The following is a 22,079-nucleotide window of genomic DNA, read 5'->3' on the forward strand; positions in this document are numbered from 1 at the left end:
TCCTTATCTCCAAACCCCCACCCTCATAACACACGCATGACCCATACTAACCACACACTTTAGAACGTTTCTTTTCATTTTCTAACCAGGGTGAAATGTTGTGAGTGGAACCTTTACCCAACGAATTGATGAAATTGGGCTTCTATTTGAGATGCAGCTTTTAAGTGGGGATTTTGTAAATCCTGTTACATTAAAACCTACAAAGGCAGAATTAGTTCTTATTTCACATCAGGAACAACTAGCAAATGTATCAGGGATGGTGTGCGCCAAATACCTCACTAATTAATTTAGGGTATTACTCTGTAACATTCTAAAACCTTGAGAGCTCAAAAGTGACCTTCTCTTCTCCTTGGAATGGCAGAGGAAATATTAGACAAGGGGGGGGGAGGGGAATGGGATTGTACCAGTTGGAAATGTGCCAAGGCAGTAGGATTTTCACCCGATTGTGGCCAAAGGCACTGTGGGACCTTTACTGCCACCCGGGTCAAAATGCAGTTTCATCTAGCATCTGACTCTCATTTTACATTAAACATGAGCCCTTGGCTGCAGGTCTGTATTTTCACCCAGAAGGGACTCAGAGAGCCCACATAATTAATTTCCATGGGCGAAACTGAAAGCGTTCCCATCTAACTTCCTAAGAGTGCCATGTTATTGGCTAACACATTAATATGAAATCTGCAAGGAAACGTCCCACAGTACATTTCCAACTCCTTCAAAAGCTCTCCTCTGAAGGAACGAGAGAGCCCCACTCTCAGAGAGAATAAGGGGTCAGATCGAGCTCAGAAATGTTGTACCATGAACCGGGTTTCCATTTAAATCCCAGCTTCTAAGGCTGCCCCCCTCCAAATCTCCAGGATAATCGCTTACAGTCATAGGGCCAATAAATGTTACCATGGGCTTCTGAAAACAAATCCTGTATGTAAGTAGCCACAAGCCACAAAAACTAATTAATGCAGAAGCATTTTCTTTGTGAGATGTCAAGTTCAAGCTGAAACCCCTACAGCTGGTATTAAGAACAGAGTACCATTCTATGAACCAGGTCCTGGGGAACCTTCCCAGGATTGCTTGTAAACACCCTGCCACAGACCTCAGGGCTTTCGTGGACCCCATCACACATCCGTAGTGAAATTCCTCCTAAAAAGGAACGACTATACTCATCACAGTATACCCTTTCAATTGCCCTGTTGTGGAGAGGATTCTTTCTTTATAAACCCTAAAGTGGTCAGTTAATATTGATTAGAAACAAAGCCTCAGATTTACTCCTCGTTTCAGAACAACCAACCTTCTTATTTTTGCATCAGTTCATGACTGAATCAATTGAAACTAAGGCCTTTGAATGAAACAGGCAAGTATGTTAGCCTGGAGCAAATTATGTACGGCAATGAGTAACACACCACAGAAAATGGGTCGTTTATAGTGGAAACACTGACAGTCTTCTAAGAGTTACAAGTTTATAGTTTATCTACAGCATTTAAAATCATTTATTGGTTACACTGAAAAAAGTTCTATTTTTTTTTTTCATATTACCGTGGCAAAAAAGAAAAGCCATTTTCTCAAGTCAGCCCATTTGTCTCAGTATCTATAAATACATACATATATTAGGAACTTCCAGAGGTCTTGTTAATACCCGCTCCCTGCCCCCATCAAGAAGAGGTGATTTCAGTAGGAATCTCATGTTTCAACTTCATTTATTGCATTAACAGCCAACTTGGGTTTTGTATTTGTCTTTGTTTTTGTTTTTGTTTACTTATTTTGTTTTATGGAGCTATGGGTTCTTCTTCTCTGAGAAAGAGTGTGCTCATGTGTAGATGTTTTTGTGGGAAGCAGAAGCCTCCCAACATCCAGGGTGTGCTCTCGCATAGGAACAGCTCAGGTCTAGGCTCGGGCGCAGCTCTGCACCTTCCTTGCTCCTTCTGTCACAGCCTTTACCGGCAAAGCCTCAAACTGGGCACGTTGAGTTTAACAGAGCTGAGGTAAAAGCATCCTCACTTTAACCTTGTGCGGAGGGAAGATAGAAATTAGGATGAATGCTCTCTTGCTCAGTGATTGGTTCTTTCATGCAGACAGCATCACTTCAATCTCTCCTTCCTGGGGTAACGCTTTGAATATAGTGGGAAATAAGTATTTTAGCAATATGCTTGTTACTTACAAACAACAGTGAATTCCAGGTGAACTGTACCGAATGCATGGAAATGAGGAGAGATTGCGCTCTCCTGTACTTGCTTGCCAAGGTGAAAATTCACCCCTGAAGTTACTCATTTGCAAATGCCTTTGAAGTCATTAGATAATACAATTGGTTTCAAAGGCACCGGGAGGCCAAATTTCACATCGGATCTGTGTGTACTCAACAGCGGAATTTGGCTCCCAACCTATAGCAAAACTGATAATGCATATCAGTTTTAAAAAAGTGAATTTTCACCTTGAGTCTTTCTCCCCTAAGACCACTGGGAACAGAACGCTAATGTATTCTGGCCTTCCTCCAATTCTGCCATTATAGATTCACCTTCTTAACCCATAATATATAAAATTCCTTCTTCCTAGCGCCTGCCTCACTGAGGCCACGCACACCTGTGACCGCTCATCCAGCATATTTACGGGGAGACCCAGGGTAACCTGACTTGATACTGCAGTCGATTAGCTCCACACTCTTCTCACCATCCCAAGAGTATGATTTTACAGCTCTCTGATTCACGATCGGGATGATTTCTGATCTGTGGGAGCTGCGGGGCCTGGGCAGAATAGAAATGATCACAGAGCTTGACTGAGCAATACTACTGGAAGGTGTACGTTGACACCGGAGAACTGCCTCCAAAACTCTCCATGATGTGCATGAGCCCACCCCATGCCCTGCCCCCGAGTCTGCCCAAGGTCTCATCTCTTGGGGCAACAAATACATGCTCTCTGACTATACCAGACACTCTCAAGGAGAAATGGCTTTTCTCAAATACCTAAGCAATAAACAGCAAGCCAGTGTCTCCCACACGTAGTAGGTACTAACACTCATCTGAGGAGCTTTCAAAAATTCAAATTTCAAGGCTCTGGACATGCTGGTTCGGTGAGGTCTGAGGAGGATTAGTGGATTGGCAACTACAGCTTCAGCAGGCCCTCGGGTGATTCTTATGGTTGGCAAGTTCAAAAACACTACCTTAAAACAGAGGTTTAGGGGTGCCCAGGGGCTCAGTCGGTTAAGCGTCTGCCTTCGGCTCAGGTCATGATCCCGGGGTCCTGGGATCCAGCCCCACATCAGGCTCCATGCTTGGTGCGGAGCCTGCCTCTCCCTCTCCTCCTGCTTGTGCTGTATCTCTCTCTGTCAGATAAACAAAATCTTAAAACAAAACAGAAAAAAACACAGAGGTTTAATGAGGAGGAGCAGAAAACAGAAGCACCAAGATGCAGTACAAAAGAGGGGGAAGCTGAAATGTCACCTGGTTCCTTCACCCGGAATCCCAAAGTCAACCCCAGCTGATTGGAAGCTGATTCGGTTCAGGAGGTCATCCGCGCCACCTTCCAGGGCTCCGGGCCTGTGACGCAGTGTTTCTGCTCCTGCCTTCTCCCGCAGCTTCTCCAAATCACATGCTGGGCAGAATATTTGTCCTTGGGAAAAACAAACCACTTCAGCTGCTAAAGAAAGAAGGAACTCCTGCCACCCACGTGAAGCTTCAGTTTTCCAAACAGACTGTGGGGAACAGCCTGGCGCCGCCCCTGAAGGCGCGCATCTGAGACCTTGGGAAACTATTTGAAGCTCAGAGCCCCAGGTCGAGTTTAATTCCCAAGTCACTGAGGACGTGTGGAGGCTTTGGCTTTTCCACGGTTCCAACTGTGTAGCATGCTTAGCCGAGGGAGTCAGGGAATGCCCTTGGAACGAAGTCTCAGGCCCTCTGTACAGCCTGGACGCTTTTAGGAATACATGTGTTGAGTACAGAATCGTGGTTTATGCGCGCTTGATCTTGAGGTGGGTAAAATCTCAGTAAAATGGTTTCCACGGGTGGAATTAAAGGAAGGATTTTCTGGGGAGAAGGTTTGCCTTGAACAGATGTACCTGAGCATACAGCATCTCCTTACTGCATATTATGCACAATGCTTCCTCTTTCTGATTTTCGTATGTTACTTTTTTGTGTGTTTTTCAGGCGGTACCACTGTGCTGACCACAGAAAAGCCAACCGTCATAGACAGCACCATACAATCAGGTATCAAAAAAATAAAAAACACAAAAAATAGGGTAGATTTCACGTGTGTCTCTCCCCTTCCCCGGCCCCCAAGCCTCCTTCGCCGTGCTTCTCGGTTTCAATTTCTCTCAAAGTCCTAGAAGAGAGATGCCACGCAGCATCTGGTCTCCAAGCATGAGCCATAAATATTGCTTTCCTTCATCCACATGTATATGCAGCAGGGAATGAGGTTTCCTTCTCCATCAGTAATTGCCAAATGGTGACAATCCCAGCTCTCGACGGAGGGAACTGGGTAACATACTTTGTTTAACGCAGCACATCTAGGACATGGACTGTGTTTGCAAACTCCAGGAGAAGGAAATCTCACAGGCAGCAGCCTGACTATTTATTTTCATCACAATCCTGCAAAACCGAGACAGGCAAAGTTTGTCAGTTCTGCCTGCCACGGAGTTGGCAGTGTGACAACAGCGTTTCCAGTGGGCGTGCCACGAAATGGGGGTGCCGGAAACCACGGCTACGATGGTGTGCGGGAGAGCGGCGCCCCGGGGAGCACCCCCCCTTCCCTCCCTCCTTTTATTAATAGAACAGCCTAATGACTTCTCAGACCCGTGACTTGCTGTTTACGGGGGGGCCAGCGGCAGTTAAATGGTAATCTCCGCCCCCCTCCTTTTGTATTTTGTTAGGATTCTGTAAAATTCTTCCCCATGGACACACACGAAGGGAAATCGTCAGTGCAAGCAATCAGAGTTTTTAAATACTTTCAAGTTAATCATTAGAGTAAGGTGAACAGGTCAGTTTTCCAACTTCTCCCACTTCCTTTATCGCAGCGCACTGAGCCTTGGCCCCCACAGTCATTTATTAATGGGGCGTGTGGTGTATATCCATGTTTCCTCAACAGTATGACACTGCCCAGCGAGGCAGAAAGTAGAAAGGGCTGCTCTAATTAGTATGCTTCCTTAAAGGACGCTGCCACCATTGACCTATTAAACTGCAAAACAAACTTCTCTTCGCTTGAACTTAACCCCGAGTTTCCCTGCGGTGGCCTCAGGTTGACAGAATTCCTGTGACCCCACGCCTCACATACCCTCAGCGACCGAAAGGTGAAACAGAAGAGCGTGTGTTCCCCTAAATTCGGAAAACACTGTAGTCCAAAGGACATCTTTCCAAGGTAGAAGATAGGGCCTTCGAGTTTGCACCATGACCCTGCATGGACCCTCAGGAGTCCAGCCTCTCCTGTGCATCCTGCCTTCCCTGAGGGTCCTGGGCCTTCTCGGTGGTTTTCTGTAGAGTACACCAGCTGACTCTCTGGGACCCTCTGTGATAGGGAAGAGGGCTGGGGGGACATACTGAAGTTCTGGTAACCTGACAAACATGTTAACGGCCCTATTAGTTTTTTTCTCTTGCCAGAGTTAATTAAAAGCCCTCTGAAGTTGCAAGAGAACTTACCTCATCTCTTCTGTCTTCTTGCCTATCAAAAGAGCTAGGGATCATTGAAAAACTGAAAGTTGACAACAGCTCTGGAGACAATAGAAAGGTCTACACCAGATTCCAAAGTGGGGTAATTTCCCCCTGGATGTTGAAGGTCAGCAATGGCTTCTTGAACACATGCGGTTGGTGTATGAGTTCAAGGGCCAGCCATCCAGTGGGGTGTGCTGTGGTCAGAGCACAGATGGGCAAATCCTGAACCAGGAAGACCCATAGCCACCACCACCTGAACCAGCTCATGTCAGACCACAGGACTTACTGAGAGAGGGGGTCTGCTCTGGTTTTGAGTTCCACGGTCATCCCAGAGTCCTTTCTAAATCAACTCAGTTTCTTGTTTTTCCGTTGTCTGAGTCATGAATCTGTCTCCCAGTGTTTGCGGATAATGGACCTTCTTGGAGGGGTTCTGTTCATTGTCACCTTCTGGCTAAGCCCATGGTTAGAGCAGTTCATGAGGCCTTGCGTGTATACCAAGTCCAAGGCCAAGTCTGGCTTTGAGGTGTTCACCCAGTGGTGGGACCCACCGCTCTGATAATTTGATCCAACTGCTCTGCAGGTTTCAGATTCTTCAGGCATATTTACAAGCAGCCAGTTGGACCCCTAAACTTTCATCTAGTCTGACTTTGCTGAAGCCGTCACAGACTTGAGCTGAGTCTTAAGGTTTCATTTTTGAGGATTCCTATCAATATCATAAACTCGGTGGGCATAGAATACTCATATACTGTCTGGGTTGTGATCAGACCCATCAAAGCCTGTTAATGCTCTCCCAGACAATGATGAGAAACCCTGCATTTTCCAGCGGGCGCCCCCTGGTATATCTTCAAACACCCCTAGAGCAGCTGAGAGTCGATTCGTGACCCGGGATTGTAAGGGCTTGAGTACCTCCACTTATTGGACTGAAAGATCTGTCTGAGAGTAAGCTAGTTAACATCCTCAAAAGAAGTTCTGAATGCCAGATTCCAAAATTAAATCCTTGTGCATATATGGTGCTAATGATTCAAATGCGGGCAAAATAGGTTCCTCGAGTGCAGCTGTGCTCGGCGCACAGCGGCTATAAATTTGTTTTAAGTTCAGAATATTGTTTCCTGCTATTTTTAAGAGTCAAGAAGGGATTTAGCCAGATTATTCCCAATGAATTTAATGAGAATTGTGCAGTCACAGGGCCTGGGTAATATTCAGAAGACTGAAAAGTCACTAACCCTATATACTTACTTCATTCGTCCGTTTGCTTTTTTCTCTTTCTTTCTCCTCTTTGCTCTTCTGCTTCTCTCCTTCTTTCTTCTTTCTGTCTCTTTTTCTTTCTTTCTCCTCCCTGTAAATGTGTGATGTTTTATGTGTCTTGTAGCCTTTCTGGCCAGGCCTGAACTGTCAACATCTTCTCACTCCACACCCCTCCCCGACCATATGCATGGATTAAAAAAAAAAGAAGAAGAATATTTCTTCTAAATTAACAAGCTTGCCATAGATTATATGATCGGGACAAGAAGATGAAAGGGCAGTAAAATACAAAAGGTTAGAGCAGATCCCCTTGTTAAAGTCACAGAATCAGAGAAAACACAAGAAGGTCAATGTGGACAGTCGCTCAGGGCAGCTGCAGAAATGCTTGAACCCTCCTCTCAAACAAGGCTGTCCTATGTCCTAGTCATAGCAACACATCCAAACTCCTAGATTTTATGATATCACCAGAATATTTAGAGCCAAAATAATGCATGGTGTGGTTTCTATACTATATGATAAATTTAATGTATTTGCCAGAAATACAGCCAGAAATGTGTGTGCTGTAATGGCTCACTGCCCTCCTGCCTATGCTCGTCTTATAAACTACATTTAAGGAGGAAACCCAAAACCACATACATATTAACATTTTCCAATATTAACATTTCCTAACAGGAGATTATGCAACAGTACATTCCAGGTTCCTGGGTGTTGACATCCAAGGTCGCTCAACCATTCAGTCACTGTTCGATAGACTGTAGTTCATCTGCATAATTCAATCTTGCTGCGTAAAAGAGTGGTAAATTTTGGAGAGGTTTTCTCATGCTTTAAGAAGCCCTATTTCATGGTTATGATAGACGAGACATGAAATATATCTCTCCAGTGACACCATAGCTGTGAAATACAACCCTTCTGCACTCACAGAAAGTATGCCCCTTAGCACATCATGGGGCTGGCCCAGAGTGGCTTTCCCCAACTGGCTCTGCTCACCCTTTGGGAGGTCTTACTGTCCCTGTAAGGGAGAGCCCATTCTGCTCGGTTTTGACAATGCATAGGGTGCATTCCTTCCAAAATTCCACATTAGCATTTGCAAAAGGTTCCTTGGAAAGAAACATGTAAAGTAAATCATCCTTTATCTATTCAGTAAATCTTCCCACAAAAATCCCTCCCACCATTGTTAACCTGGGGGAGGGGACTGTGGCATCCAGGTTCCCAGAAGGCAGCAAGCAAGCCCTGTCGTGTTAAACACGGACAAAGTTAAAGAATAGATCAAAACAAGATCTGATCTGAGCCTGACCCTAATACACCATTTCAATACTATACTTCCCTTATTGTACATACGAATGGTTTTGAGACATGTTCAAGATCAACTGGCAAGATGCCCTAGGCACCTTTCTCTCCGTTTCAATGCTGCCATCTTGTGGACTACCTAAACTCAATGAGAAGCAGTGACCTCCCTTCATTAGGGAAAATAGTCCCTTTGTGTGTTTAATTTAATTTGGGGGGAGGAGTAGGACTGACCAAAGCATGAGAACTTTTATCTTTAGGATTATTTTAATTATTAGCTTCAGTTTACTGAAAACAGATTCCAAGCCACAATGATTTCATTTCTTTCATACTTAAAAAGTTAAGCTACGTCTAAAAAAAAAAAAAGAAAAGAAAAAGAAAAAGCGAGGGAGAGTAAAAAGTAAAGCTACAGAGCCTTAAAAAACACAACGATCAAATAACACCTTGTAGAACACACAAGACAAATAATTCCGGAGAATACATTCATACTTTCTTTTCAAACATTTTTTTTAACATTAAAAGAAATGTTTAAGGGGGCAGCTCTTTAAAAATGCTTGAGCTCTACGCGAACCTGCACAGAGGTTTTAATTTACATGTGAATTTTAAAATTCACTAAAAAGGCAGAAACTTACCCTTAAAATTAATTGACCTGATACAAAGCACAGGAGACTAAATAACCTAATGCTTCAGAGACTTGACATAAAGACCAGAAGCATTACCCAGTGTGGTGAGAATACAGATAGCCTCGAGAATGAGACGTCCAGCCAAGTCACATTTCTAGACTTTTGAGGTTCATGAGTCAACCGGTACTCAAGATACTTCTCATTGGTGGATATCGATGTGTATGATTCATCCTCAAGAACAGAATATCTTTCATATTAAATATCGTGGGCATAGGAAGAATGCTATACATGTAACATGTCTGCCTTGGAAAGTAACCTTCCCGGTTTTTTTGTAAAACTAATTTGACAGGCAGTCCATAATCTTTTTAAAGCTGGATTTAAAAAAAAAAAAAATCCGAAACGTGATTTTGCAAACATTTTGACATCACCATGGGTCTTTTGAGTTTCCTGGTAGTCCTGGGTTTTGTGGTTTTCCCAGAATTTTCAACCAGACGTTAAGTTATATAAATTGTGCCTTTCGTGAACAAATTAAGGGCCTTGCTGACCTCAATGATTAAATTTGTCTTTCTCTGCTTGTCTCTATTTTTCCTTTCCACCCACTGCAGAGTTTCCAACATATGGTTTTAACTGTGAATTTGGCTGGGGTTCTCACAAGACATTCTGTCACTGGGAACACGACAATCGCGTGCAGCTCAAGTGGAGTGTGTTGACCAGCAAAACCGGACCCATCCAGGATCACACAGGTAATGCAGAGTTCACTGCGGCCTCGGTTTCTCTGAAAGAGAGAGGGGACCCTGTGGGGGGTTTCTGGGCTCTGTGAGATGAGGGGTGTTAGAAAACACTCCCGAGCATTCACTCGTGCTTTCGTTTCCTGGAATTACCGAGATCTCCTTTCTTAGAAGAGATGGTCCTACTCCGGGTAACAGACAAGGTTGATTAAATCTGACAGCGGATGGCCTTTTGGAAAAATAGCACACTAGGCAAAGATGTGTGACTAAGTACCTGTTTTATACTCTTCCTGCACCATGTTCATGGAAATTCCGAATACATTCAAAAGCAAAGAAGACTTAGTTGACCTGAACCCTCTACGCATATGACCCAGCTTCAACGGGCACCGACCGAATCACAGGACTGTTATTTTATCTTGAGCACCCCTGGCTTTGGATTATTTTGAAGCAAATCCAGGCATATGTCATATCATTTGTTTTGCAGCTAAAGAAACAATATGTGAGGCTCGTGCCCCCTCTCTCTTGACCCTTGCAGTGGAAGTGGAACAAAGTGGAGCAGAATTCTTTTTCTTTTGAGGAAGACTGTAAATCTGGCCCGTTTTTTTTCAGAGCAGGTGGAAACCTCACCCTGCCCCACCGCATCTCCTATCTTACTTTCCTGCTAGGATTACTTAGCAGCAGAGGGATGGCCTGGGGTGCGGGGCAGTCACTAGGGGCTGACGGACACTCCAGTGAACTCTTTGTCTATCTTTCTTTCCCCTTAGTCATATTGTCATCCAGCTTGAGATGCTGCCTAAAGATTGGACGGTTGTCCTCACAACGCCCACACGTACCCAGGCTCCCACACGCTCACCACAAACACTCAACCATCGCCCTTCCCTCCGACTCAGTGAAACTTACAGGACTGTTGGCTCGAGAGGTGGCTTCCCAAACGATACCCCGGAGGGCCATTTGCTGATGCTGAGAAATCTCATTAAGCAAAATTCCCCCATGCTGGGGCTTTGGATGAGTGGGTCAGTGGGCCAGTGGATGGGCAGAGGGCACTTCATGCCTTTCCCATTTTGTCATTCACTTTTCTTTTCCCCCAGTGAATATAACCATTAAGTAGGTTGAATTGGCCTCCTTCCACCACAGCCACCTCTTTGCCTAATGAGAATGACAAGGAAATTGGATAAAATTGGACTCCTTCAATTCTGAGACACTTTCAATTGAATCTTAAGACAAGCAGTTTTAGAAAACTTAAAATACTTTGACTGTAAATGGCACTGTACATATAAATGGCATCAAATTAACCAAATGCAATTAGCCAAAATGAAGGCAGTAATGGTGGAAAAATTGATGCAAAGTGAAGCAAAATGGCTCAGTAGGATCTGACATTCAAAGGAGGTTAAAAGCTATGTTAGCCAGAGACAAAAGCTAAAAGGCTCACAGAAGTAAAGTGCTAATTGAGAAAATGAAGACAGAGTTCCTGACCCAGAACTGTGATAAAACCTCTGAAAGGAAGAATATCAACGCTTTATGAGTTGAAGTATCAGAAAAGGAGGGCTTGTCTTAGAGGAGCAGCTGAGAAGTGTGATTCCTTCAGAAGCATTTGTTTCTTTTGTTCTCCCAGACACCCAGATTTACTTGGCTGTGGTGCCAGGTCTGCTCTGATGAGAAAAAGCCTCCCACAGGCCCTGGAAACATGAGCATTTGCTGAGAGAGGGGGTTGAGCCCTACATCTGAAAGGCAGGGACTTGTTAACGTAAAGAAACTAGATAAAAAAGGGCCTCTTACATGCACACAGATGGACGTTAGACGGTGTTCCACATTTTGCAGATCAGACATGGAGCTTTCTTTAAATTAACGCGATCTAGGTAAAATATCCTGCTGTCCAATTTGGAATTTATTGGAAGGAATCCCACTTGGTTTTCTGCATTTGACTTTTAAGAGGGAAGCTATGCACCTCCTTCCAGAGGATTCCTGAAACCCAGCATCTTCTCTGGTTCATGGAACAAGTGTTCTTTGAGGAGCCCTATTACTTGGTACATGCTGAACTGGAGATGTGGAAATAAAGGGGGGGTGGGGGGCGGCAGCTCACAGTCTGGTTACAGGTGGGAAATGATTACCATGCAGGGGGTGGGGGTCCCAGGTAGAGGTGAGTGGCGATGGGAAAGAGAACATGGCAGCTCAGAGAAAGCAATTGTGTCCCAGAGAGTCTGGGCTAGGAATGGCGTGTGTGGACACGGAGGAGGGATGGCCCGGGGGGTATGCAGGACAGGCTCCTCTGTGAAGCGGTTAGCTATATGGGGCAGGGGACGGTGCAGCCTCGGGTGCCCTGTGAAAAAGTGTGCCTAGACTAAGGGTAGTGGAGACGCCAACAAACTTTGAGCCCAGGAGTGACATGAGCATGTTTTTCAAAGACCGCAGTGGTGTCATGGCGGAGGCCAGGAGAGAATTCCCAGGCAGTCTTCCTCCCTCCGTCCAAGACTGGTTTCCTCCTCCTTCCTACCACCTCTTCTCTGATGAGCCAAAATAAACGTCATGGGCTCCCTCGATGTGCCCCTCTATTTGCAGCATCTCCAACTTCGGGATTTTTCCCTAAGAATGGGGGACCGGGACCCTACTCGCCTCAGTGAGATGGCGCTGTCACATGGTTAAGGAACCACCACTTGGTAAAATAGTGGGAGAAAGCAAACCCCAAGAGCAGCTGGGTCCTCGTGGCCACGAGGCGGCGCTCTGTAAAGACCGTGTCAAACGTGCCATTGGAGCTGTGAATTTTATTTCCACCTCCTTTCATTATTCCACCCGTTGGTTTCCTTTCTTTCTTTCTTTTTTTTTTTTTAAGATATTATTTATTTATTTGACAGAGAGAGATCACAAGTAGGCAGAGAGGCAGGCAGAGAGAGAGGAGGAAGCAGACTTCGTGCTGAGCAGAGAGCCCCATGCGGGGCTTGATTTCAGAATGCTGGGATCATGACCTGGGCCTAAGGCATAGGCTCTAACCCACTGAGCCACCCAGGCGCCACCCCCCACCACCCCCCTTCCCCCGTGGGTTTTCTGAAGAGGGTTTTGGTGCAATCTCATGTACGCAGCCAGGGGAGGGAAGCAAGTTGCCTACTGACACCCCCACTTCCTCCCGGACACCGTGGACACAGGCAAGAAGATACAAGGACGAGCCTACATGTGCATGGGGAAAAAGGATCTCACAAACATGCAAACCCCTTGGGCAGCAAACAAAACATCCCGCTGCCCACTGAGGCCCGAGCATCACATTCACACTTACCTTGGGTGAGGCATTACAGTAGGCATTTCTATTTACAGAGCAAACAGTGAAACATGAGTTGTGTGTGTAGACCAGGTGGTGGCAGGAGGAAATGTTCCCACTGGGGGTAATTAAAAGCAAAGCCAAGAGTAAGTCCTTGCAACTCGGCAAGGATCTATGTCGCCAAAATGGCACATTCTAATAAGCCTTAAAAATGCAACCTTGCCTCTCCTTGAACCAGAAGCCCACATCAAACAAGAGTGAGACTTGTAGCTGAGAGTCAAACTCTCAGGAGCATGTAAGGAATTTATAAGCCATTAAAACATGCTAGGGAAAAAACACGTGAATTTGCGGGTGGGGGGGGGGAGGAAATCACTAGATGATTTGGAAAAACTGCAATGTTAGTACTATCAGGCAGTTATAGTAACCAAAGTATCATCACCCAGCTCACATGGTAAATAAGAAAAGATCTAAATTATCCCATGTCCTGTCTGTGTTCAGATGCGTGCTGCTCAAACTATTTAAAATTTTGCCTGAAAAATAGTTCCGCCCTCTGCTTTCAATGTGCTCGCGACGAGGCAAATGCCACAGGGGGTCCTTGCCCATGGCCGTGGGACGATGCCTTCCGAACCCAGACTGCCCGAATTGGTGTTGTTTCACAGTCCTGCCCCATCCGGCACCCACTCAGGGAGGCTTGGAGCACACTTAGGTGCCAAAGAGGTTCCTCCAAAACCGCACATCCTTCCCTTCCCACTGCATATTTGTGTTCTTGGTGCTCAACCTTGGAGAGAAGGTTGGAGTCATGAACTTGAAAGAAGAGATGAAGAAGTCGTTAACGTGGCCAGTCTCCCTAACCTGGTTTTTTGTCACAGCAGGTGATGGCAACTTCATCTACTCCCAGGCGGATGAAAACCAGAAGGGCAAAGTGGCTCGTCTGGTGAGCCCCGTGGTTTATTCCCAGAACTCCGCCCACTGCATGACCTTCTGGTATCACATGTCCGGTTCGCACGTGGGCACACTGCGGGTCAAGCTGCACTACCAGAAGCCAGAGGAGTACGATCAGTTGGTCTGGATGGCCATCGGACACCAAGGAGACCACTGGAAGGAAGGGCGGGTGCTTCTCCACAAGTCTCTGAAACTCTACCAGGTGTGTGGTCTTCCCCGGGTGGGAGGACAGCTCCTTCAGGGAGACAGGAGATGGGCATGATATTTTGGAAATTATATAAATGAGATGAGGGAATTATGCCAGTCATTATTTCAGGTGTTTCCCAAACCTGGGGTTTTGCTGCGGTGATTTTACTCTCGGTAGCATATTTCAGGCTCCAAGATTACAGGAATAGAACCAATTTGCTGTGAAAGAGGGGAGAGTACTACTTTATAATCTATTTCAGGGCTGTCACAATGACCATTCCTTTTCTTCGCTGCTCTCCCCAGTTTTAAATTTTGAATCACAAGAAGAGAGTGTTAGAAGTTTTATGCCATCACCAGGCAGTTAATGTAGATTGATGAGCAAATCGTGTGCTTAGGTAAAATCTCATGAATTTAATTTATGTGCCATAGATTGAACTGAACAAGCGTTTGTAAACACTGCTCCTTGGGACTGAACATTTCAATACTGTGAAAATGATCTCATTTTGTTAGGTGATTTTTGAAGGCGAAATCGGAAAAGGAAATCTTGGTGGGATTGCAGTGGATGACATTAGTATTAACAACCACATTTCCCAAGAGGACTGCGCAAGTGAGTATGAACTGCTGTACAAGCCAGTGACGTGCTTGCCCAGAGCGTGAACAGTTTCCAGGGAGGGTCTTTGTCTTGCTCGTTTAGACCTAGAATTTCAATGTGGACCTTAAGCACATTGTATGAAATGCATATTTTGGTGCAAAAGGGTATAAAATCAGGTCATCTTACCTTTGGCTACCCCACCCCCTAACCACCTCATTCATTTAGTGTCTGCTTGGTACTTGCAAAACCACATAAATGATGTAGAATCCAAAACCCATAGCTAAAAAGAATAACTAACCTCCCCCCCCAAAAAAAGAAGAAGAAGAAACACTCACAGCTTACAGGCTATATATACCTTGCCAAAACATTTTGATGAAAAGTGGAAAACTCAGACATCTGGATAATTCCAAATATCTGGGTGCATAAACAAAACAGCAGGTCTTTGAAATTTTTGAGCAATGCAAACTTAATTAAGATTACAATGTTAACGGATCATAGAAGCCATAATTCTCCTCTCTATTATAAATAAGTAGATGTTTCTGACTCTAAAAATAGTTGAAATGACTCAAAAGAATAAATGAAATTTTGAGACCTTGCCTATTACTCCAGAGCTTATGGCTTGTGTTGGCCTGGTATATGGGTGAAAGTTGATGTCGAAAGCCAATTCGTATTCCCTGGTTCTTGATGTATAATTATAAATAGCATCACTAATGGCAATGTAATAGCACAGTAATTAGTCTTAAGCTCCATTTGCTACACTTCAACTTTTACTATATATCATATAATAGGATGTTAATTATAACAAAATGGAATAAGCCTATTGGGCAAATTTAAGACAAAGGAGGTCTGTTGGCTGTAATAGGTTTTTGGTCATTTCAGCAATTTACGAAGCTTTTATTATACAATATATCTAATATTATGTAATCCTAAAGTGGCAATAATTTGATATGGTCGATTAAAGAAATTGGGGAAAAAGAGCAATGAATAAGGATCTGCTTCTTTGTACTATGCAAGGAAATCTACTTAGTGCCACACTACTTAGCTGGTCTTTGCAGGAAATAGTAAGACTTAAGATGTTGAGATTACACTATAGCTTGCCCACACCCAAGTCTACACTGTTGTTAAAATATGTATTTCATGTAGTTACACAGTGTGTGCGATGTCGCTGCTTTCCTATTCCAAAATGAAAATGAGGTTTTTGGAATGTGAGAGCAAACTCCACAAACGGAAACAAAAGAATAAAATTTGATTCCATTCAGCAAGTTTTAATGGACTGCATGCTTCACGCAAAGCAGCATCCAAGTGCTCCCGTGAATATATAGAGGGATAAGACAATTTGATGAGCCTGTTTCTTTTCATGGGACTGGTCCACACGGCCATAGTGGTTGCTGGACCACTTTCAGAAGGTCACAACTGAAACACCATCAAAATACTCTATATTGCTGCTCCGATAAAAAGATGCCTCAGATAATTATATAATGAGTCATCAAATATGTGTCCTTGAATATTTAGCTATGGATGCTATGAAACTTTCAACTCTTTATTAGTTATCCACACATTTATGGAACAAATATTTTTTGAAGACACTTTTCCTGTTCCGTTATAAATGTTGGGAATACAGCAGTGAATAAAGTCCTCAAAACTCCCTGCCCTCCCTCTCCTCAAAACCACATGGGCTATTGGGACTCTACTTCCAGAGATTTCATTTCTTTTCGTTTATTACTATAATTATTATTTTATTATTATTATTATTTGGGGAGGGGAGGTAAGACATAGAACACAGTCTCTTGCCTCAAAGAGCTCGTAATACAATTTGGAAAAACAAACTAGCCCTTGCCAAATTCGGGAACAAGTTCTCTAAAAAAGCACAAGATGGCAGCCATCAGCACAACGCCGCTACTGCTGCCTGTTTCCGTCAGCTTTCCCCCATACTCCAGATGCCAGAACAATTTCAGTCCACTCTTCTCTTCTCCTGAAACGACACACTCTGCTAGCAGCAGTGCTCGCTGGTTTCGATGTGACCCCAGTTTCCTCATCCTTTGACACCACTTCTCCATTGTTCTGCATTTATGTGGTGGGGTTGGATCACACTACAAACTCCCAAGGAAATCCAGCAGAAGCACTGGTCTGTGTGTGTGTGTGTGTGTGTGTGTAAGGGTTTATGTAGTCTGTGTGTATTGGATTTTGTTGGCAGTTCAAATATCTCTTTCAATTTTGTTTGACTTGTCAGAACCGGCTGACCTGGATAAAAGAAACCCAGAAAATAAAATTGATGAAACAGGTAAGTCTGTCTTGATTACTAATTAAAAAAATATTTACTCTGGCTTTCATTATATTATGAAGTAACTTTCTGGAGGTCTAGCACACTGGTAGATCAAAGCGGTTCAAATATAATAAACATCTCTGCCCATGGTGCCCTGTGTTGGACTCTTGTCACGGAGGGCTGTCTTCTAAGCTGTCCGGAGATCAAGGGGAACACGGAGGCCTGGTGGGGGACATGCTCGCCCTGGCCTTGTCCTGTCTGAGCTGGAGGAGGACCTAGAGGAAAACCACATGAAACACTCTCCCATTACATCTGTGGAAATAGGAAACCACTGAAGCACATGACCTACCCAAAGACCAACACTGATTTTTGTACAAGAACTTGAAACCATGCTAAATTCTCATCTGATCGATATCCTGATATGATCTTTGAGGACCAGACCCCAATTTTTGTGATAAGCTGTTGTGTTTGATCCATGTGGCCTCCTCCTTTCCATGGGAATTATACTTCATGATAATGAAGACAGTGATGATGATGGTGGTAGGGATTTACTGAGGAGCTAGTGTGTCCCAAGCACCTGAAGGTGTTGTTGTGTACACTCTCTGAGGCAGACTGCTCCCTCTTTCGCAGATAAGGGGGCTGAAACCAGGAACTTGCCTTCAGTAGCCCGGTTAATTGGGAGCTAGCTTCAGACTTTACACTGATTAATCTGAAAATGTGTGTTTTCCTGGATTACTTTGTGATCAAATACAAGACATTTGACCAGAGTTGGGCCCTACCTGATATTATTGTATTTCTAGAAGCTTCCACCCCTCCCAGCCAGCTTTTGTAGGTTGTTGGACCCTCGCCTCAGCCAGCATCACTCACAGCTGCTGTCAGCAGCTCCATGTCCTGCCCATCAGCCTCAGCACCTGTGGCCGGTAGAAATGTGGAGCCACCATAGTCAGTCTTGGACTTGATAGAGACAAATAAATGCGGCACTGTACTAAGTCGTTAATAACATTAACATGCGGCTCATTGAGCTTAGTTACGCAGCCCATACCAAGATGTAAGCTTTATTAGAGGTTGTTTCAAAACAATGTTTCAAGGGAGAGAATATTAATATGCCCCAAGGCTTGTTTTCCCCTGTTTAGGGACTTGCATCTCATATTTTTAGTTTTATTTGATTGGAATCTTTGTTGACCAGAACACCATTAAGTAAACACTATGCATGTTGTGCATTAACATTTCAGTCTCGTTTCTAGTACCACGTAATTAGGCTCAAAGCTCCCATGTTAATAATTTCTCATGTTCCACTCTCAAGAAAACACTTCCCCAGTGACTGAACTACAGAGCAGTGTGACTGTCTCCTGTGAAACCACCAGGGCTGAAAAGACGCTGATTATTAAATGTGTTCTATTCAGCACAACACAGACACGCTCTCTAGCTTTGAGCCATAGCCTGTGTTAAATGTCAGGGGCGAGCATCCGCTTTGTTCTGAAAGATCTGTCCTTCTTGAGTGAAACTGGTGGACCCGGGAGCTCAGAATCTGTCTGAATGGAAAATTTTACATGTGGGGGAGCAAACACCTGTGTACCCCATGTCCAGACACACTGGAAATGGCACGATACAGAGGGCAGTTTGGAAGGTCTCCCTGGGCCTGGTTTGGGGGGCAGGCACAGGCACAGGACAGGGTGAAACACACACCCCTACCCTCTCACCCCTCCAACCCCCCTCTAGCCGAATGTGTGACTGAGCCGATTGCAGAGCTTTAGTGACATGGCTTGCAAACACAGATTACAGTCTAGGGCACATGGTGGGCTGCGCAAAATCCGAATTCGATTAGAACCTCGCCCTCCTCTGTTTGTCCAGAATCTGTGGTCCCCAGGTGCCAGGCCCTGTATGGGAATCGCGGCACCTGCCACACCTCCATTCACAAGTCAAACATAGATGGTGTTTCCTGGCGAGGGGAAGCCACATTCCACTCTGGAGAGAGGACAGACCCACGTGGAGCCTATGATTGGCTTTTTCTGTCCTTTTTCGCTGTTCTCCTGCCCGCTTTCATCTGGTATGTCGGTGGTGCTCACGGGACCCATTCTGCTTTTCCCCTAGGGAGCACCCCCAGCTACAAGGGCCCAGGAGAAGGTGATGAGAACATCTCCAGGAAGCCGGGCAACGTGCTGAAGACCTTGGATCCCATCCTTATCACCATCATAGCCATGAGCGCCCTGGGGGTCCTCCTGGGCGCCGTGTGCGGGGTGGTGCTCTACTGCGCCTGTTGGCACAACGGCATGTCGGAGAGAAACTTGTCTGCCCTGGAGAACTATAACTTCGAACTTGTGGACGGCGTGAAGTTGAAAAAGGACAAACTGAACACACAGAGCACTTACTCGGAGGCATGAAGGCAGACAGAGGCAAGGACGCGTCGGAGGGCTGCCGCGGAAGGACAGACCTTGAACGTGCTGGGAGCCGTGGGTCTCTCGCCGCCCGGGCTGGGACGTGCGTCCGTGACGCTGAGCCAGGCTTTTCTCAGGAGCTTCGACGAGTACGGCCGACCGGCGGGAACAAGTTCGCTGTGTTCACAATCAGAATCATGTGCAGTCAGCTTTTTTCTGTTGGGTTCCTTCGAATCATCAAATGCTGGTGTTGAGACCAAGTATGAATGACTCAATAATCCATGTCCACTCTCCTCTCCCTCCCCTTCTCTCTCCTCTTCCTCTGATGGATTCTTTTCGGAAGCTGTGCAAAATCCAAGATGCGGGCACCAAGTGCATTCAGTGGGGCCCTGTCGACGGACATGCTACCTGCAGCCCAGTGCCCAGAATACCGTAGAAAAACCGCCCTTCGGTGGACTCCTGAAGCCGTCCCTGTGTATAATTGCCCACGTCGTGCATAGGCAGAGAAGGATTAGGCTGTTTTATGTGAACGTACTGTTAGCGCCTCCGCCTCCGTACCGGTATCGTGTGTCAGCTCTGTTTACAAAGCAATACCGTCAAATTTTCTTGATGTTTTCCAGTGTTGTACTAAACCTCGTGCTTGTGAACTCCATACAGGAAACTGTGCCATCACCAAACACGGCTGGCAACCGCAATGAAAACTCCTTGGCACTGGCTAGTCTGTCTTCTCAAGTGCCTTTTTGTTTGTACTGGTTCTCATTGTGTTACATTAACGACCCGCTCTGTTTCTCGCTGGTGAAAGCCCTACTCTTTAGTCAAACCCTGGTGGCCCACTGACTAAGAAGAAAGTATATTTTAGTGTGAGATGCTGCCCCCCTCCCCCTGGGATGGCAAGGGCTCCGAAGATTGGGCAATGTGGCTTAATTGCTCTGCTTTTTTCCGTAGTTCAATTTCATGTCTCTTGACCCTTTTGTATAAAGCTGCAATATTCTCTCTTATTGGTCTTTCATATGGAATGTATTTTCAAATGTAAACTCTTTCTCTCCCCTCTCTCTCTTTCTCTCTCTCTCTCTCTGTCTTTTTTCTCTCTTAGAATTTAAGCATTTGCCATTGTCCAGAAAAGAAACTTGCAGCTTTAACCTGCTGGTAATGGCAAACGATTTTGCTAGACTTTATGTTTAAAAATAAATAAATAAGGGAAATTCCTAACTTTGCCCTCCAAAGTCTAACTTTGGTTTTCTTGTTAACTGGTTAAAGTGACAGTATCTTTTTTCCTTAAGCCATTTGTCTGTCTGCTCCAATCAAAATGATCTGTGATAGAAGCGATTGCATTTAATAGAAAGAGTGATAAGCTGAGGGAAGAGTTAATACTAATTGGCTTTCAAGTGAGACCCAAAGGAAGGACTGAATACAATTCTCCAAATACCGAAAAATATGAAATTTTTACATCCAAATCTACAAAATGACCCGTGAGAACCTTCTTGTTTTACTATTGAATCAGACACGGGAAGTAGAAGAAAGAACAGTTAATTTAAGAAAGTGACTATAAATCCTGCTGCCTGGGGTGAAGTATTTTAAGATAAGACCGGGAAAGAAAATGAGCAGAGTCAAAACAATTCTTTAAAAACATCCATTTAGGAGCAACCCTGAAAAAACAGAGACTTGAATGAATGCATCTAGAAACTTCCAGTGGCTCACAAAGAAAAGGCCTGCCGTGGGGCTATTAAGACGGAAACCTCGAACAACAGCACAGAGAAGTAAATATCTTATCAGGCAGCATGCGAATTAATCCAAAGAAGCTGTGGTTGTTTTCAGAATGTTCCTATCAGTCAGGCCATGGTGTACAGAAGAATTTTTAGATTTTCCTTCCTTCCTACCTTGCTGCGGGGTCCCGTTCAGATACATTTGTGGGAGTCACATTTGCATCCTGGATGGGTCAGTCCATTCATCTTGGTTTAATTGGATTAAGGATGCCTTTTGTTTCCAGGAAAGTTATCGATCACTATGAAAAAAGAATAGATTTTTATCCCCAGAGGCATTCATTCAGTTGTTCCAATCGTTCGGGGATGAAAGCACTAAGTAAGACCTGTTTATTTTTTTTAAGGCAACAGACTTAAAGTTGTCCTTAGCCAAGGAAAAATGATACTGCGACTTTAAATTTTAAAGTATCTTGCACTGATAAATATATTTAAAAATTATATGTTTATAAAGTTATTAATTTGTAAAGGCAGTGTTACAAATTGTTCAGTTTATATCCTTTTAGATTGTTTCGTAATTTTTAAAGGTGTAAAATAACATATTTTTTTCTTTATTGAAATCTATAAGACTTTCTGTAGTAAAATGTTTTCATTTTACTGGTATATGATTGCTTCATGTTTTGTACCATCATAAAATTTTGTGCAAATTTTTTTTACAGAAATTTTTATTTTCTATGACAATATGACGCTTGTAAATTGTTGTTTCAAAATGAACAGCGAAGCCTTAACTTTAAATGACATTTGTATTCTCAGACACTGAGTAGCATAAAAACCACATAGAACCGAACTGTAATTTCAATCCCAACCTATGACTACTACATTCCAAAGAGACAGTTGAATTAAACATTTTCATAAAATATCCACACCTGATGGCTTTTATTCTATTAGCTTTGTTATTGTTAAAGAAAATGGTATTACTCCAGCATCGGATAGGTTTCAAGATTTTTTAAAGTTCTTTTTTGGAAAAGTATATCCTAATAAGAAGAGACGATTAAGAAGACATATCCTGAAAGTAGACAATCCACCCAAATCGGACACTGTCAAGATAAGGAAGAGAGAATTCAGCCTTCTACGTGGAAAGTTCTCAACCCCAAATCTTGTGTCACATGTTCTATTGCTATTCCACTTGGTAAAGCTTTTTTTTTTTTTTAATTTAAATGAAATTTACAAATATCTGTTGGTAAGTTTCGTTCTTGCAGAAAACAAGTCATACACT

The 22,079-nt window shown here is 44.1% G+C and overlaps 1 protein-coding gene and 1 long non-coding RNA gene across 5 annotated transcripts in view; one reads left to right on the forward strand and one right to left on the reverse strand.

Annotated features, from left to right (window-relative positions):
• Positions 1-21,722, forward strand: part of NRP1 (neuropilin 1) — a 136,717-nt gene extending 114,995 nt beyond the window's left edge. For 2 of the 4 annotated variants that reach the window (XM_004774286.3, XM_004774284.3), the window contains 6 exons: positions 4,128-4,187; positions 9,379-9,516; positions 13,618-13,892; positions 14,387-14,483; positions 16,699-16,749; positions 18,823-21,722. In XM_004774286.3, the coding sequence (XP_004774343.2) occupies positions 4,128-4,187; positions 9,379-9,516; positions 13,618-13,892; positions 14,387-14,483; positions 16,699-16,749; positions 18,823-19,112 (911 nt within the window). In that variant the 3' untranslated portion in view covers positions 19,113-21,722. The remainder of the gene's footprint in view (positions 1-4,127; positions 4,188-9,378; positions 9,517-13,617; positions 13,893-14,386; positions 14,484-16,698; positions 16,750-18,822) is intronic. The other 2 variants (XM_004774283.3, XM_004774285.3) reach the window with 1 other exon arrangement.
• Positions 1,439-3,247, reverse strand: LOC106003905. Its single transcript, XR_001176652.2, has 2 exons — positions 3,146-3,247; positions 1,439-2,099 (listed from the first exon to the last, which is right to left on the reverse strand). It is a non-coding gene; the product is annotated as an uncharacterized LOC106003905 (long non-coding RNA).
• Positions 21,723-22,079: the final 357 nt, after the last annotated feature.

Source organism: Mustela putorius, unplaced genomic scaffold (genome assembly GCF_011764305.1).
Source record: "Mustela putorius furo isolate JIRA1106 unplaced genomic scaffold, ASM1176430v1.1 tig00003913_pilon_pilon_pilon, whole genome shotgun sequence".
Taxonomy (NCBI): Eukaryota; Metazoa; Chordata; class Mammalia; order Carnivora; family Mustelidae; genus Mustela; species Mustela putorius.